The sequence below is a fragment of the Heterodontus francisci genome, chromosome 2 (genome assembly GCF_036365525.1).
Source record: "Heterodontus francisci isolate sHetFra1 chromosome 2, sHetFra1.hap1, whole genome shotgun sequence".
NCBI lineage: Eukaryota > Metazoa > Chordata > Chondrichthyes > Heterodontiformes > Heterodontidae > Heterodontus > Heterodontus francisci.
This window is the reverse complement of record NC_090372.1, coordinates 86,454,401-86,469,318: the sequence shown is the minus strand read 5'-3', so window position 1 is coordinate 86,469,318 and position 14,918 is coordinate 86,454,401. Positions and strand designations below refer to the sequence as shown.

Below are 14,918 nucleotides of genomic sequence, written 5' to 3'. Positions count from 1 at the left end.
TCAAAGGATGGTGGGGTGTCCCACTACACTGCTTCTTCCAGCAGCAAGGCAGGGACCCAGAATTTCAGAGCCAGACTGTTTCTGCTGTGATGGTAAGCAAATGAATGGATTTTATATATCACGAGTCAATGTTACTCAGCACCATTCCAATCTGAATGTCCACACACTGTTTATGAATTCACAACATTCAGATAATTTCCTGTACCACATGTAATTCCAAACAGAGTTCAGGAAACTTTGTTTGAACGTGTATATATTACATCATTGTTAAGAACAGAAATAAAAATTAGACAATCCATTGCTAATGATGTTGGAACTGAAGGTAGCTGTGAAAAAGCAAACCCTGGGGACTCTCCCTCTACAATATTTGTTTCTCTCCCATGTCTGGAAACCGATGGTGAGAAAATGACTTTTCCCTCTCAAAACATTAGTGAGTCTGAAATGAAAGGAACAAGAATTGGTGTGCCGATCTTGACCAATTATATAGGGAAACTTTGGTGTGAAACAGTAGTTTTCATCAGTCAATTTTTGACATGACTATTTATTATTTGATAATGACAAGAGTTTTTTGGGTGGGGAAACATCGGGCTGAATTTTCCCAGCCCCATGGAGGCAGCTTTGGAGGTGGGGGGTGAGGAAAATGTGATTGGCTTGCGTTGGGCCGGCTGTGCAACATGTTCCAGCCTCCATGCACTTTTTCCAGAGGTGGGATCCAGCAGTGATGACTATCCGCCACTGCCAGGCATGTAGCCAATTAGTCCCTATTGCAGAATTTGTTTTGAAAATTTCCTGGCAGCACCCAGGCTTCCTGCTGTGTAAGGAGCCTGGAAATGGGAGATCCAAGCCGCAAACCATGTGAAGCCTTTTATTAAGATTCCAGCATTAAATTGCACTGCTCGGGTCTCACCGAGTAGAAGGCTTGCCATTGCATGAACTTCATGGAGACTGCTGTCTCCGTTAATGTAGCTGTTACTGCGGTGGCAGCTGCTGCACTCCTGCTCAAGGCATCTCCATGGCTCTGCTGATGCTCCTCCTGCTGACCCCTTAGCAGCGCCCACAGTGCGAGGGCAGCGAGCGGCTGCAACTAGCGGCCCTACCGACGGGTCGCACTCCCGACATTGGAACACGACCACCATCTCTAATTGGACAGGCTCTTGGAGGCAGCTTTTTAATTGGCTGCCTCTGGGGAAAATCACATCTGATGTACCGCCGCAGCCACTTCTGGGTTTCTGACCCAGAATTGAGGCTGTCATGAGGATTGCAACTGACCTGGGAAAATTCAGTTGGAAATATAATTTTTGAAATCCTTTTTCTTAATGTAAAAGTTCAAATATGTTATGTTCTGAGTCTTTCTGAATGATGTGCTGATGAGTACATGTTTCTGTCATTGGCAGGTGTTAATGGTACGCTTTGCTGCTTTATTTGATATACATGAGCGTACAGTCACGTTTCTTAGTGGAAAGAGTTACGGCATGGAAGAGCTGCAGTTACTGGGGGCCGGTGATTTGTTGATCTCCATGTTTGAGTTTAGTGAGAAGCTTGGTGCCCTGCAGCTCAGTGAGGAGGAGATGAGTTTATTCACAGCAGTTGTCCTGGTTTCTGCTGGTAAGAGAAGCTGCTATAATTCTGTTTATTTACACACACTTTGTATGCAAGTGCCATTTTTATGTCGCTGTGGTAGAAAACAATTTATTTTTTTCCAGTTGTGTAGATTATAAATGAATTGGAAAATAAAACAAGTCCAGAAGGTGTATTAAGTATCTTGTAGAAATTCCGCAAAAACGTATTACAGTACTAATAATTGCTGTCATTCGTCTGACCTCCTTGGTTCCCTTGTTGCTGTGCGATACAGAGCTAAATTGAATAGCCCCTGAAAACAGTTACAGGGATAGTGCTGCGTGATTAACCCAAGCCTGTTGATTGCAATGCAGGCAGTTTGCCAACTTCATGCATTGTCAGCAGGGGCCAATATAGTGAGTGGCTGGAACCACTTTAAACTAGCCTGCTCTGCTTGAAGCTAGCCTGCGCTTCTTAAGGGGGAGGTGCATTGTGGCTGGAGCAGGTGCTGGGAATTGGTCTACTCCTGCTCCTGATTCGTATGTTCGTATGAGAATCTGACCTGAAAAAGTGAGGAATAGCACAGCAGGGAAGAGAGTTGGTTCCAAAGTTTTCGGATGCTGCACTGGAAGTATTGTTGGTGAAGGTGGAAAGGAGGAATGATGTCCTCTTACCTGCAGTGGGGAAGAAGGCCCTCGAGACACAGTCACAAAGCAGTGGGAGCGGATGGATGTAGAGGTCAATGCCAGGAGTCGAGCCCAGAGAACTTGGATGCAGTGTCGCATGAAGTACAGTAACTTCACACAAGCGATCAAGGTCAAATGTGATATCCTACCAACTGCACAAGTAGCCTCAGACACTGCTCACATAATCACACCCTGTCACCTACCAACAATCTCTATCAGGTCTCACACCTGACATTCATGTGTTTCACTTCACCTTCACACACTTGGCACTGCTGCAAGCCTCACACCCATATATTGCATGTAGCACACATTGCCAGTTATTCAACCATGACAACACATTAGCCAAATAGATTGCACCACACTCACTGACACGCTTCTCTCCCTCTTGCAGGACAATGTGGCACACAATCGGAGGCAGAAGGAGCTAACTAGAGGGGGACAGGCACGCCTACGTGTCCTAACCCTCGTGGAGGTGATGGTGCTGAACATTATTAGGATGCCTGTTGCTTAGATTGTGGCACGCGGCGGGGCTGAAACCATCAAAGATGACTGTATCCTCATACATAATCCTCCTTCGTCCCCCTTCCCCTACTCTCATACTCTCCCATATTCTCTTCTGATTTACAAGCTACAGATGGTGTAAGCATGTACCTTTTACTTTCCCCTGCCTCCCCAACCTTACCCTTGTGCCTATCTCCTTTCAGATACCCAAGAGGTGCAACCTGTCCAGTCAGTGGCGGAACACCAAGAAGAGAGTGATGATGAAGACACAGCACCGTCACTTAATTTTACACTCGCAGTCACCAGCTCAGATACTGACATTGCATGTATCTTAAGAGGATAAATTAGAGGTGGGATCCACATGTGGTGCATCACTGGGCATGAATGAGCTGTAGCCAGGGCAAGGATAGCACAGGTGCTAGCTTGCCTGAGGGCAGGGTTGCACGTGGGTCCTGCTGCAGAGGATTCAGAGATTCAGATGAGGACTTTGATGGGTCAGGCTACAGAAGAAGGCTGATGGATTTGCAGAACAAAATGCATGGTGCATTGGGAAGCCTGACGGCCTGCGGTCAATGTCAAGGAGCATAGAGGAGCTAGCACCAACATGGCACAGGCCTTTACACAGAGCTTGGAGCCCATTCTTGGCAGCATGTAAGCTGTGCCCAACTCCTTTCACCCACTTGTGGACCCAACAATGTTGCAGTGTCGGGCCAGTGTCTCAACTTCCCTTACAACACAAACATCAAGTGAGTGCTGCCATACAAGCTGAGACTGCTGCCATCATGACAAGTCCCCAGGTCCTGATGGCTGGCTTCTTAAAAGAAGAGGCTGCAGTGATAGAGGCATTGGTTAATAATCTTCCAAAATTCCTTAGATTCTCGAAGGGTCCCAGCAGATTGAAAGGTTGCAGATGTAACACCTTTATTCAAGAAAGGGGGGAGACAGAAAGCAGGAAACTGTAGGCCAGTTAGCCTAACATCTGTCTAGGGAAATTGCTAGAATCCATTATTATGGAGGTTATAGCAGGATACTTAGAAAATCATAATTGGATCTGGCAGTGTCAACACGGTTTTGTGAAAGGGAAATGTGTTTAACTAATTTATTAGAGTTCTTTAAGGCAGTAACAAGCAATGTGGATAAAGGGGAAACCTGTAAATGTAGTGTACTTGGATTCCAAAGGCATTTGATAAGGTGCCACATCAAAGGTTACTACACAAAATAAGAGTGCATGGTGTAGGGGGTAACAAAGTAGCTAACCAGTCCTTTATCCATACTAACAGGAAGCTGAGAGTAGGGATGAATGGGTTTTTTCAGGTTGCCAGCTTTAACTAGCAGAATGCTGCAGGGATCAGTGCTGGGGCCGCAACTATTTACAATCAATATCAATGAATTGGATGAAGGGACGGAGATGGAGGGGTGACATGATAGAGGTTTACAAAGTTATGAGTGGCATGGACAGAGTGGATAGTCAGAAGCTTTTTCCCAGGGTGGAAGAGTCAGTTACTAGGGGACATAGGTTTAAGGTGCGAGGGGCAAAGTTTAGAGGGGATGTGCGAGGCAAGCTTTTTACACAGAGGGTGGTGAGTGCCTGGAACTTGCTGCCAGGGGAGGTGGTGGAAGCAGATACGATAGCGACGTTTAAGAGACATCTTGACAAATATATGAATAGGAAGGGAATAGAGGGATATGGGCCCCGGAAGTGCAGAAGGTGTTGGTTTAGGCAGGCATCAAGATCGGCGCAGGCTTGGAGGGCCGAATGGCCTGTTCCTGTGCTGCACTGTTCTTTGTTCTATATAGCAACTATATTTGCTGATGACACCAATGTAAGTAGGAAAGTAAGTTGTCAAGAGGAGATAGAGTTTACAAAGGGATATAGATAGGTTAAGCGAGTGGGCAAAAATTGGGAAGATGGAGTATAATATGGGAAAATGTGAACTTGTCCACTTTGGCAGGAAGAATAGAAAAGCATTATACTACTTAAATGGAGAGAGATTGCAGAACTCGGTGGTACAGAGGGATCTGGGTGTCCTGATACTTGAATCTCAAAAAGTTAATATGCAGGTACAGCAAGTGATTAGGAAGGCAAATGAATGTCGGCATTTATTGCATGGGGAATGGAATAAAAAAGTAAGGAAGTTATGCTGCAGTTGTATGGGGGCCTTGGCGCAACCACATCTGGAGTACTGTGTGCAGTTTTGGTCTGCTTGTTTGAAAAAGGATATAATTGCATTTGAGGTAGTTCAAAGAAGGTTCACTTGACTCATTCCTGGGATGAAGCTCTTATCTTATGAAGAAAGGTTGAACAGATTGGGCCTTTACCCGTTGGTATTTAGAAGAATGAGAGGTGATCTTATTGAACACGTAAGATCCCTGAGAGGACTTGATAGAATGGATACCAGGAGGATGTTTTGTCTTGTGGGGGAGACTAGAACTAGGGGATACAGTTTAAAAATAAGGAGTCTCCCTTTTAAGACGGAGATGAGAGATTTTTTCCTGAGGGTCGTTAGTCTGTGGAATTCTCTTTCCCAGAGAGCAGTGGAAGCTGGGTTTATTAAAGGTGTGTTTGATAGATTTTTGATAGATAAGGGAGTCGAGGGTTATGGGGGGCAGACAGGAAAGTGGAGTTGAGACCACGGTCAGATCGGCCCTGATCTTATCGAATGGCGGAGCAGGCTTGAAGGGCTGAATCTCCTACTTCTCCTATGTTCCAATGGCTATGTATTACAGTGTGCAGGATGTCATAGCAGTCCAGCAGTTTGTCCTCCCAACAGATTACTCGATGGCTCTATGGAGTATGAACTTGCTGTTCTCTCCCATGAAGACAGCTGTCATCCTCCCACCCCGCCATTCAACTGTGCCCTTGCTGTTGCCTGTCTGCCAGACTCCTGCCCATGCCAAGATGGTGCAATCTGCAGCTGGGCCATCTAGCGCCAGAGCTGGTTGAGGTTGCCGTCCAATGCCCTCTGCAGTCTGTTGCAATGAAAGTCAGCAGCCTACCACCAGCAATGCTGCAATCACTGGAGTAGCACAGTGTAGAAACAAAGGCACACGGAAGTTAGGCACTAAGGCGATGCACAAAAGTGATGAGTTGACTTCTATACGCAATATGGCATGAGTTTAATTTATAAATTTGATTTATAGTGTTTATTTTGTGGTGGCTTTTTATTTTTGCATTGTGTTCAAGTGGACACTATGATGGTCAGTGACAGAGGAAAGGTAAGTTGTGGGACTGTTGGTGCCTGGGTAATTGGAGTTATGGTTACTTGTATCGGAATCAGATGAGTTCTTTATGGACCCAGGCAGAAAGAGGCCATTTAGGTTGCCTACTCTTTTTTTCCTCCTTCCACTGTCTCCTCCTCCACCTCTACGTCATATTGCTGCTGCTCAGAAGGTGGTGGTGAACTGCTGCAGTCCTTGGGGTGTAAGTACAGCAACAGTACTGTTAGGAAGGGAGTTCCAGGATTTTGACTCAGTGACAGTGAAGGAGCAGTGATATAGTTCCAAGTCTGTATGTGTGTGGTTTGGAGGGGAACTTGCAGGTGGTTGTGTTTCCATGCATTTGCTGCCCTTGTTCTTCTAAGTGGTAGAGGTCGCGGACTTGGAAGGTGCTCCCAAAGGAGCCTTGGTGAGTTGCTGCAGTGCATCTTGTAGACGATACACACTCCTGCCACAGTGCATCAGTGGTGAAGGGAGTGAATGTTGAAGGTGGTGGATGGGATGCCAATCAAGCGGGCTGCTTTGACCTGGATGGTGTTCAGCTTCTTGAATGTTGTTGGAGCTGCACCCATCCAGGCAAGTGGAGAGTATTCCATCACACTCCTGACTTGTGCCTTGTAGATGGTGGACAGGCATTGGGGAAACAGGAGGTGAGTTACTTTCTGCAGAACTCCTAGCCTCTGATCTGCTCTTGTAACCCCCGGGATGTTGTTAGTGGGGGATTCAGTGATGGTAATGCCATTGAACATCAAGGGGAGATGGTTAGATTCTCTCTTGTTTGAGATAGTCATTGCCTGACACTTGTGCGGCACGAATGTTACTTGCCACTTATCAGCCCAAGACTGGATGTTGTCCAGGTCTTGCTTTATCTGGACACAGTATCTGAGGAGTTGTGAATGGTGCTGAACATTATACAATCATCAGCAAAATCCTCACTTCTGACCTTATGGAGGGAAGGTCAGCATGCAAGGCTCCTCCAGAGCCTCGTAGCAGCAGAAGGATTATTTCAGTAATCCATTGGTCGATCGATCACATTTCGTGTGGTAGCATAGCTTTCATTGTATGCATGCTGTGCATGTGTGTGTGAGTTGTGTACAACAGCCATCAGCCATGTCATTACCAGATAGCCCTTGCCACCCAATAGCCATCTTTTGGTTTGCCATGGTGGCTGAAATGCAGCTAGCACAGTGGACTGCCACAGAATGAAGACATCATGACTGCTGCCAGGATACCGGGCATTGATTTAACCTACATGATTTGCTGCCTATGATTATACACCAGCTGGACGTTGAGGGAGTGACATCCTTTTTGGTTCCAGTATAGGGCAGAGTGGATATGCGGTGCCCCCAAAGCAATATGCATTGCACTCAGTAGCATCCTGCAACATGAAGTCTCTCCATTCTTGCTCACTCCACACCTTCTCTCTGGCAGGAGAGAATGAAATGTAGCTAACTTTCAATGAGTAGAGAGCCTTATGCAGTAGTGGATTGCAAACTGCGCGATGTTGCAAATGTCTTCACAGCCACTGGCAATGTGGTCCTTGCTGTGTTCCGAGGTTGTGGCTGTAGCAGGTGACAAATTTCAGTAAGGATGTCCTTATGGAAGCATACAGTTCTCTTGCATAATTCCTCGCTTGGTTTCAGGTAGGAGAACTGCTTCCTGAACATCCTGGGCAGATATGGCCTGCTGAGAGCCCTTCTTCCTCTTCCAGCTGCTTGTCCTGCTCTGCGTGGCCTTTGTTCATTTTCCAAGTCATGCTCTATTCCAAGGGGAATGCCTGCTAGTGCACCCATCTTTGGGAGCAACTGGTTTGTGCAAAAGCCTTGAAGTCCGGAAAAAGTCCTTCAGCACCTGCTATCCGATTCCCTATATACTTATGCAACTTGATGGAACTATGGAAAACACCAAGCACTTGTAGAATTGTAGCCGCAACCAAAAGAAATCAATCAGCAACTAACTTGTAAGTAGTTGATGATTCCTTTTAAATAACACTGTGGGGAGTCCTTCCTGCTGATGAATGCACATTGCACACTCATTGACATCATGATCTGTCTGCTCAGCATACTTCATTACGCGAACTCTGACTCCTGCATCAATATGGCATCTGGCAAGATTCACCACATGGATATTCTTTTGGAGCTCTAAGGGCATTTGTAGTGTCCAAAGAACAGGCAGTAACAAGCCCAATTTTTTGCTCTATCTGTTTTGCTTTGTAATAGGACAGATACTTTGCTCATCTTTTAGTCATTAAAATCAAAATGTAGCTGAACTAACGTTTCCTTGTAGAAAAGCCTATAAATCTAACATGATTGATGATTTATTTGATTTTCAATTGTTAATTTCTTTTTTCTTTTAGATCGCTCAGGAATAGAAAATGTTAACTCAGTGGAGCAATTGCAGGAAACTCTAATTCGTGCGCTCAGGACCTTAATTATGAAAAATCATCCAAATGAATCCTCCATCTTTACAAAGCTCCTGTTAAAATTACCTGACCTGCGTTCTCTTAACAATATGCATTCAGAAGAGTTGTTGGCCTTCAAAATATATCCTTAAATTTATGACCGCATTCTCCATGCTTTGTTTCTATTCTGTTGTATATTTTGTGAACGAGTATGCATATTTATGTATATATAAAGTGCATTTTCTCCTGCATTATTTTTGAGCTACAAAGGGAGTAATATAATCAAATATTGAAAATTAGAAGTATACAGAAGATATTAATTAAAATATATTTTGAGATTTTAACTTGTACGTAACTTGAGACTATTGAATACATATAGATATAACTCAATGTTTACACTTCACCTTTAAGGATGACTTATGATTATGGCTCCACTTTAAAATGGTATTTGAATGATGTTATGGGAAACCTTATAGAGGTTTTTTTTAACCGTAGAGCTTTAATATTACAAATCCCTGTTCTATGGTGCTGTGTTTTAATATCAGTGAGACAACAAGATCACAGCTTACGGTATCTGGAGCGCTTCCATAACTAACTCTCTGATCCATTTAAAAAGAACAGTTTTGTAACAGCCTGGCAGTAAGTTGTGGAGTCTGTGTTCGGTGTCCAGTTCTCTTCCTGATGCTTGTTTTTTTTTAAATCACCAAATTGAAGCACTTGAGCAAAATATTGCAGTTGACATATCTGTGTGTCTTGTCTTTGTTAGCTGCAGCATTCACTGATAGCTAATCAACATATAATGTAACCATTAGTGTATCTAAGTAACATTTTAATATTGTCCTGGATTGACTACTGTAAAATGTGCTTTATAATTTGTATTTGATTATTTTTGAATGTGAATCAATGCAGTAAAGTAATTGTTTGAAATGGCACTGCACTCTCTTTTTCTCATCTGTGTATTGTACAGTGAGTCGTTTGGTACCAGAGGTTTCTGTTGTGTGATTATATATCCAGTCAAGTGTGAACCTTCCATTGCCCAGAATTTACTGAACCTTGCTAATGACTCCAAGCTAAATTCAAGTAACTATGCGGAGCACTGTATGCCATTGGCACATCAACTGCCTGTGTACATAGCTCACAGCCTCTGAAGTGCTCAACAGTAATGTACCCCACAAAGTATTTATTTTATACAAGTGTAAAGGAATCTGAAATTTCTCCTTAGTGCAGTTTTGATAATTTTTGTTCTACTCTACCCCAGAAGGAGTAAATGAAGCTCTGGTATTCTGCTGCAGTGCTCATCAGCTCACATGCTTTTGAGGTCTCCTGGTACACAGTCCTTTGTTAAAGACCTCCCTTTTAAGATATTTTTTTAAAAGAAAGTGGTGTAGGCAGAGTAGCTGAGATGCTTGCTTCACATGAAAATCATTGCCTGACTAATTTCTTCTGCTCTGAAGGCAATGGGATACAGTTCCTAATGGGTTGATCACCATCTGGTACCTCACCCAAGTGGCCATCATTCATGTGTAAACCTTGACAGTAAGTGTTGGCAGGCTTTTTGGCAGCTGAGTGTGGTAAAGGAAGGAATCCTGTCATTATCTGATGTCTACATCTGCATTACCAGCAGGGGTTATTGAACAATGATCAGGAGCAGAAACCCTGGTTGATATTGTTACCCCCTTGCCCTGAGATACTGACCCCATTGTGACTGAGATCTGCCAACTTGAACCTGAAATCCTGGGGTCAATTTTAACCCTGAGTCGACTTTGAGCTGCTGGGGGGGTGGGGGTGGGGGGGCAGCAGGTGTGAAATGTGCTAATGTATCTGTTGTTAGGACCAGGTGAGAAAGAGGTCTAGGGTTCCCTTTCAGCCTTCACCTGGTTCTACAGTAACCGGGTTTAATTTTTAAACACACCATGTTTTTAGCTCCTCCCTTGGTGAATCCTTGTTCACTGCTTTCCAATGACAAGGCAAAGAAACCAGCACAAACAGGCCTTCTTCGGTTTAAAGAAGAAAGATTGAAATTTCTTAAACTTAAACTTAACCGAATTAGAGTTTAACTCCTACGGATACAGGACGTGCCCACGCTAGCATGCATACGCGATACACACATGCAGAAAGGGACAGAAAAGAGCAGAAGAAAAATAACGTGGAAAGGTTTGAGCAATTTCTGAAGAGGGTTTTTATTACTGTGCTTCGAGCTCACTTTAAAGTCCTTGATTGTAGGTAGATCTTGCTTTTTATTGGAGCGCAGTATTCTTATTAAACTTAGCGCTGTAGGAGACTTTTCTCTCTTGCGGTTCATGTCTTCAGTGTGTTTGGAGTTCCGTGAGAAACAGATGGGAACAGACAGGAGAGCCAGCCAGGAAAGGTCTTTTCAATCCAACAGCAAACCACTTTCTGCAGACTCTCAGTTCAAACTGTACAACTCAGAAAAAAAACCCAGACTGCCAAGCAGGTTAGTCATGTGACTAACTGGTTTGATCACGTCTGTGGATTGCATCGGAACAGGGGATAGCTCCTTTATTCCAAGCGCTGTCTGTTAATATGCAAAAATGTCTTTCCAGCCAGGGGCATGGCAACCCCTTGTCTCAGGCCTTCTCTTCCCAGCAACAGTTTGAAATTTAATGTCCATGTGGCAAAATTAATGTGCCTCATTCTTGGCAGGTGGGGGCCTGCATGACACTGTGCTTGGGATCCAGGCTATTTTAACCGCTGAGCATCATCAACGTGCTGCTGGTCAGCTGTCTGCCTAAAACAGGCAGGGAGATGTGGATCACTGGCAAGTAGGTTAAATCGCAGAGATGTGATGTTAGGAGGGTGCTGTGGGAAGGAATTGGAGTATCTGGGGTATGGGAGGCTGTGACTTTCCTTATGGTGCCCACAGGAGCTGTCTTCCTGCTGGCCCACCAACATTTTATACTTGGCCTCTCCTGTTTCCAGACATGCTTCAGCCTGTCAGGAAAGCTACTGTGGCTTGCCTGCTACAGCCCCAGTGAAAATACAGTTGGGTCGTTGATATGTGATAGGACTCCATTTGCATAAGCTTATGAGGCCCCTGCCTGCTCTAGGTAGGCACCTCATTTGCTTGAAAGTTAAAATCGCAAATGGCATGAAAAGGTTGGGATCTGAATGGTTAAGTAACCTGTTCTTCACTACCCACTTTTTGTCAGGCAGGGCTAATATTAACCCTGCGGCGAGGCCTGGACAACGTATGTCAGCTAAGAGCGACGTCTTAATTCATTCCATCTTCGCTGCCTCCGGAGAATCCTTGGCATCAGCTGGCAGGACCGTATCTCCAACACAAGTCCTCGAGGCGGCCAACATCCCCAGCTTATACACCCTACTGAGTCAGCGGCGCTTGAGATGACTTGGCCATGTGAGCAGCATGGAAGATGGCAGGATCCCCAAGGACACATTGTACAGCGAGCTCGCCACTGGTATCATAACCACCGGCCGTCCATGTCTCCGCTTTAAAGACGTCTGCAAACGCGACATGAAGTCCTGTGACATTGATCACAAGTCGCGGGAGTTAGTTGCCAGCGATCGCCAGAGCTGGTGGGCAGCCATAAAGGTGGGGCTAAAGTGTGGCGAGTCAAAGAGACTTAGCAGTTGGCAGGAAAAAAGACAGAAGCGCAAGGGGAGAGCCAACTGCGAAACAGCCCTGACAACCAATTTTACCTGCAGCACCTGTGGAAGAGTCTGTCACTTTAGTTTTGGCATTTATAGCCACTCCAGGCGCTGCTCCACAAACCACTGACCACCGCCAGGCGCTTACCCATTGTCTCCCGAGACAAGGAGGCCAAAGAAAGAAAGAAAGAAAAGATGTGTGTGGCTAAGCTGTTTGCTGGATCAACAGATTGAGCTATTGGGGAAATTGATGGGTGTTTGAATATTAATTACCTTCCTGCAGCCAAAGCAATTTGATGTCTTTTCAGAAGTCAAGAGTAATGTTAAACCAGTAACCGTGCATTGTTACCCTTGTTGTGTGGATAATAACTCCAGACTGTCCAGATGACTTTAAACAAATGTTGCATAGCCATGTGTTTTGTAGTTGAATCAAGTTAATCTAAATACATCAGCCAGTATCACTGCTTTTATACACTAATTTTGTATAATGATTAATAACAAAACATGCAGCCCTTTCTGTATGGTCTTGACCTTTTAATCTTTGTACTCAAAATGTCAGTACCTTAAACTTCGCACCCTAATCTGCAATACGAACATTTGGGAATTGTTTTTTCTGCCAATTTGAAGCACATTATTACTGGTTATATATTTAGCTGCAAAGGCATATAACAGTATCCAAAGATGCAACTTTATAGGCACGATGCCCCAAGACTGTTGTATTTTCTGCACAGGACTACTGTTAATTGTGATCTAGTTCTAACAGTGTTTCCTCTATGCCACCATAAATTGGCTATTGCAAGAAGACTGAAGCAGAGCCTGGAAATTAATATTATCATATGAACACTTTAAATGCTTGCATACCATTTCTGTCTCTGCTTTTTTAATCGAGGTTGTAACCCATTTATACAAAGATTCATAAAACTGTTCAGTAATTTCCAGGCACGTACTATTTATGACAGGGCTTTTAAAAAGCTCTTTAAACCTTCATGCAGTGAAATTTGCAATCCCAAGGTTACCAGCACTGGTGAAACAGGTCATCACTTAATGAAAAAGTGTTCTGCAAACGTTTTTAGGGAGGAGCAAAAAACGTTTTTGCGAATGATGTGATGCAGTGTGTTCCAGTATCATTTTGTTTTGTGTCTTTTTTGGGGGGGTGGGGGGGGGGGGGGGGGGGGGAAGAGATTTTTTGCATTTGCTTGCAACTGCTTTTTCATGAAGACTTTGGTAGAGAAAGATTTGTGTAGAGGGTTTCTCTAAATTATTTGAATGTTGTGTACAATGCTTGATTGTTTTGATGAGAAATTGATCTAAGATGGTTATTGATGGATGTAACTAATGATTGTCTCAAGAACTAAAGCACAGAAGGCACAGACATTAAACATTTCATACTATATGTGTGAAATGGTAATACTGTATAAATGTTCACAACTGAGGAACAAATACTGCCAATAACCATAAAACTCTGGAGATTGTCTTCTATTACAGAAATCATATTGATAGTCATGATTAGCAGGTGCTGGCAGTCTTCACCTGTACATTTACAGGAAGCAGGGGGAGGAGATCTGGGTGGGAACACCAGGAGTATGGCACAGAGAGGGGGGCATTGGTGGTCAGGATGGAGAGATTGTTGTTCAGGGGACAAGATCGCTTGGAGGGAGAGATCGAGGGAGTTGGAGATCATAGATGTGAAGAGAAATTGTGGGGAGCGGGGAGGTGATGGGTGTTAGCCGATTGGAAAGCAGGTAAGTTTATATGAGCAAAATGCTGCAGATGATGGCAATCTGAAATAAAAACAGAAAATGCTGGAAATACTCAGCAGGTCTGACAGCATCTTTGGAGAATGAGTTAACTGGCTCAATTGTTTGATTATTTCTGCTAAGTATTTCATCATTCTCTTTTTATGAACAGGTAGGCCTGTTGGGCCTTGGGGTGCAGGGTGGGGAAGAGGGGTGGGAGTTGGAATATTTGCATCTTATTGGCCCACAAGCAGCGCTGTAAATACACCTATCTTATTGATCTGGTCCTTCTCACCTCCTTTTACCTGCCAGGTTTCTTGAGGCCCAGGAAACATGGCCAAAAATGTGTTAAAAAAATTAAAGCTTGTTAAAATGGAGGCATGCAGCCTCCTTAAAAGCTTTTACTGACTGACCCACCTCCTGAGAGTGCACCTTCATCCCTTTGAGGTGGTGTTGGTTTACTATTTTTTAACATTCCAGCTGAACCAAACCCACCTGTTCTTGGGGATAAAATTACCCCTGTAGTCATTGTTATTTTTAATGACAATTTCCTTCTCTCTTGAAGGTTTGACGCCTGCTGTAGTATTGGTTCCATGGACGTCAGGTACCCCGTGCTGCCTCATCCAAGTGACCATCAAGCCTGTAAGAATTGGACTTTCCAGCCAGCGTTCCTGCTCTTGCTGGAAAGATATGGGGCTGAAAAGGGCACTGTGGCCACTCAGGTGCTGTACGTGCTAACCTTGCCAGATAACACAAGATCAGCTAATTCAAATGATGCTTCCAGTGAATGTCTTGCCAGCAGTGCAGAAGGGCCAGATAGTGGGAATTACTGAGCAGCAGCTCTTAAAAGGGCTCCTTTTAAAAAATTTACATCTGTCCTGCCATGGAACAGATGCTTAAAGGATTGGAATGAGTCAACAAGAAAAGCTCCATTTAATTAATTAAGCTACTTAAGAACTACTATTGCAGGAGGTCCCATTTGGAACAAAGATTACTTTCCAGTGAAATGTACTGCCAGAGCTGTGTGGATTGAAGTGTAGAAACGGCAAATTCATCTGTCTAGAGAAACAGGACAAGAATTTAAAAATAAAAGTTTTAATTTATTCATTCATGATGTGGATATCACTGAAAAGACCAGCATGTATTGCCCGTTCCTAGTTGCTCTTGAGGTGGTGGTGGTGAGCTGTCTTCTTC

General features: G+C 44.1%; 1 protein-coding gene across 2 annotated transcripts in view; it reads left to right on the top strand.

Annotated features, from left to right (window-relative positions):
• LOC137385158 (nuclear receptor subfamily 1 group D member 2-like) overlaps window positions 1-9,287 on the top strand; it is a 39,349-nt gene extending 30,062 nt beyond the window's left edge. For both annotated transcript variants that reach the window (XM_068060121.1, XM_068060111.1), the window contains exons 7-8: window positions 1,395-1,605; window positions 8,317-9,287. In XM_068060121.1, the coding sequence (XP_067916222.1) occupies window positions 1,395-1,605; window positions 8,317-8,513 (408 nt within the window). In that variant the 3' untranslated portion in view covers window positions 8,514-9,287. The remainder of the gene's footprint in view (window positions 1-1,394; window positions 1,606-8,316) is intronic.
• Window positions 9,288-14,918: the final 5,631 nt, after the last annotated feature.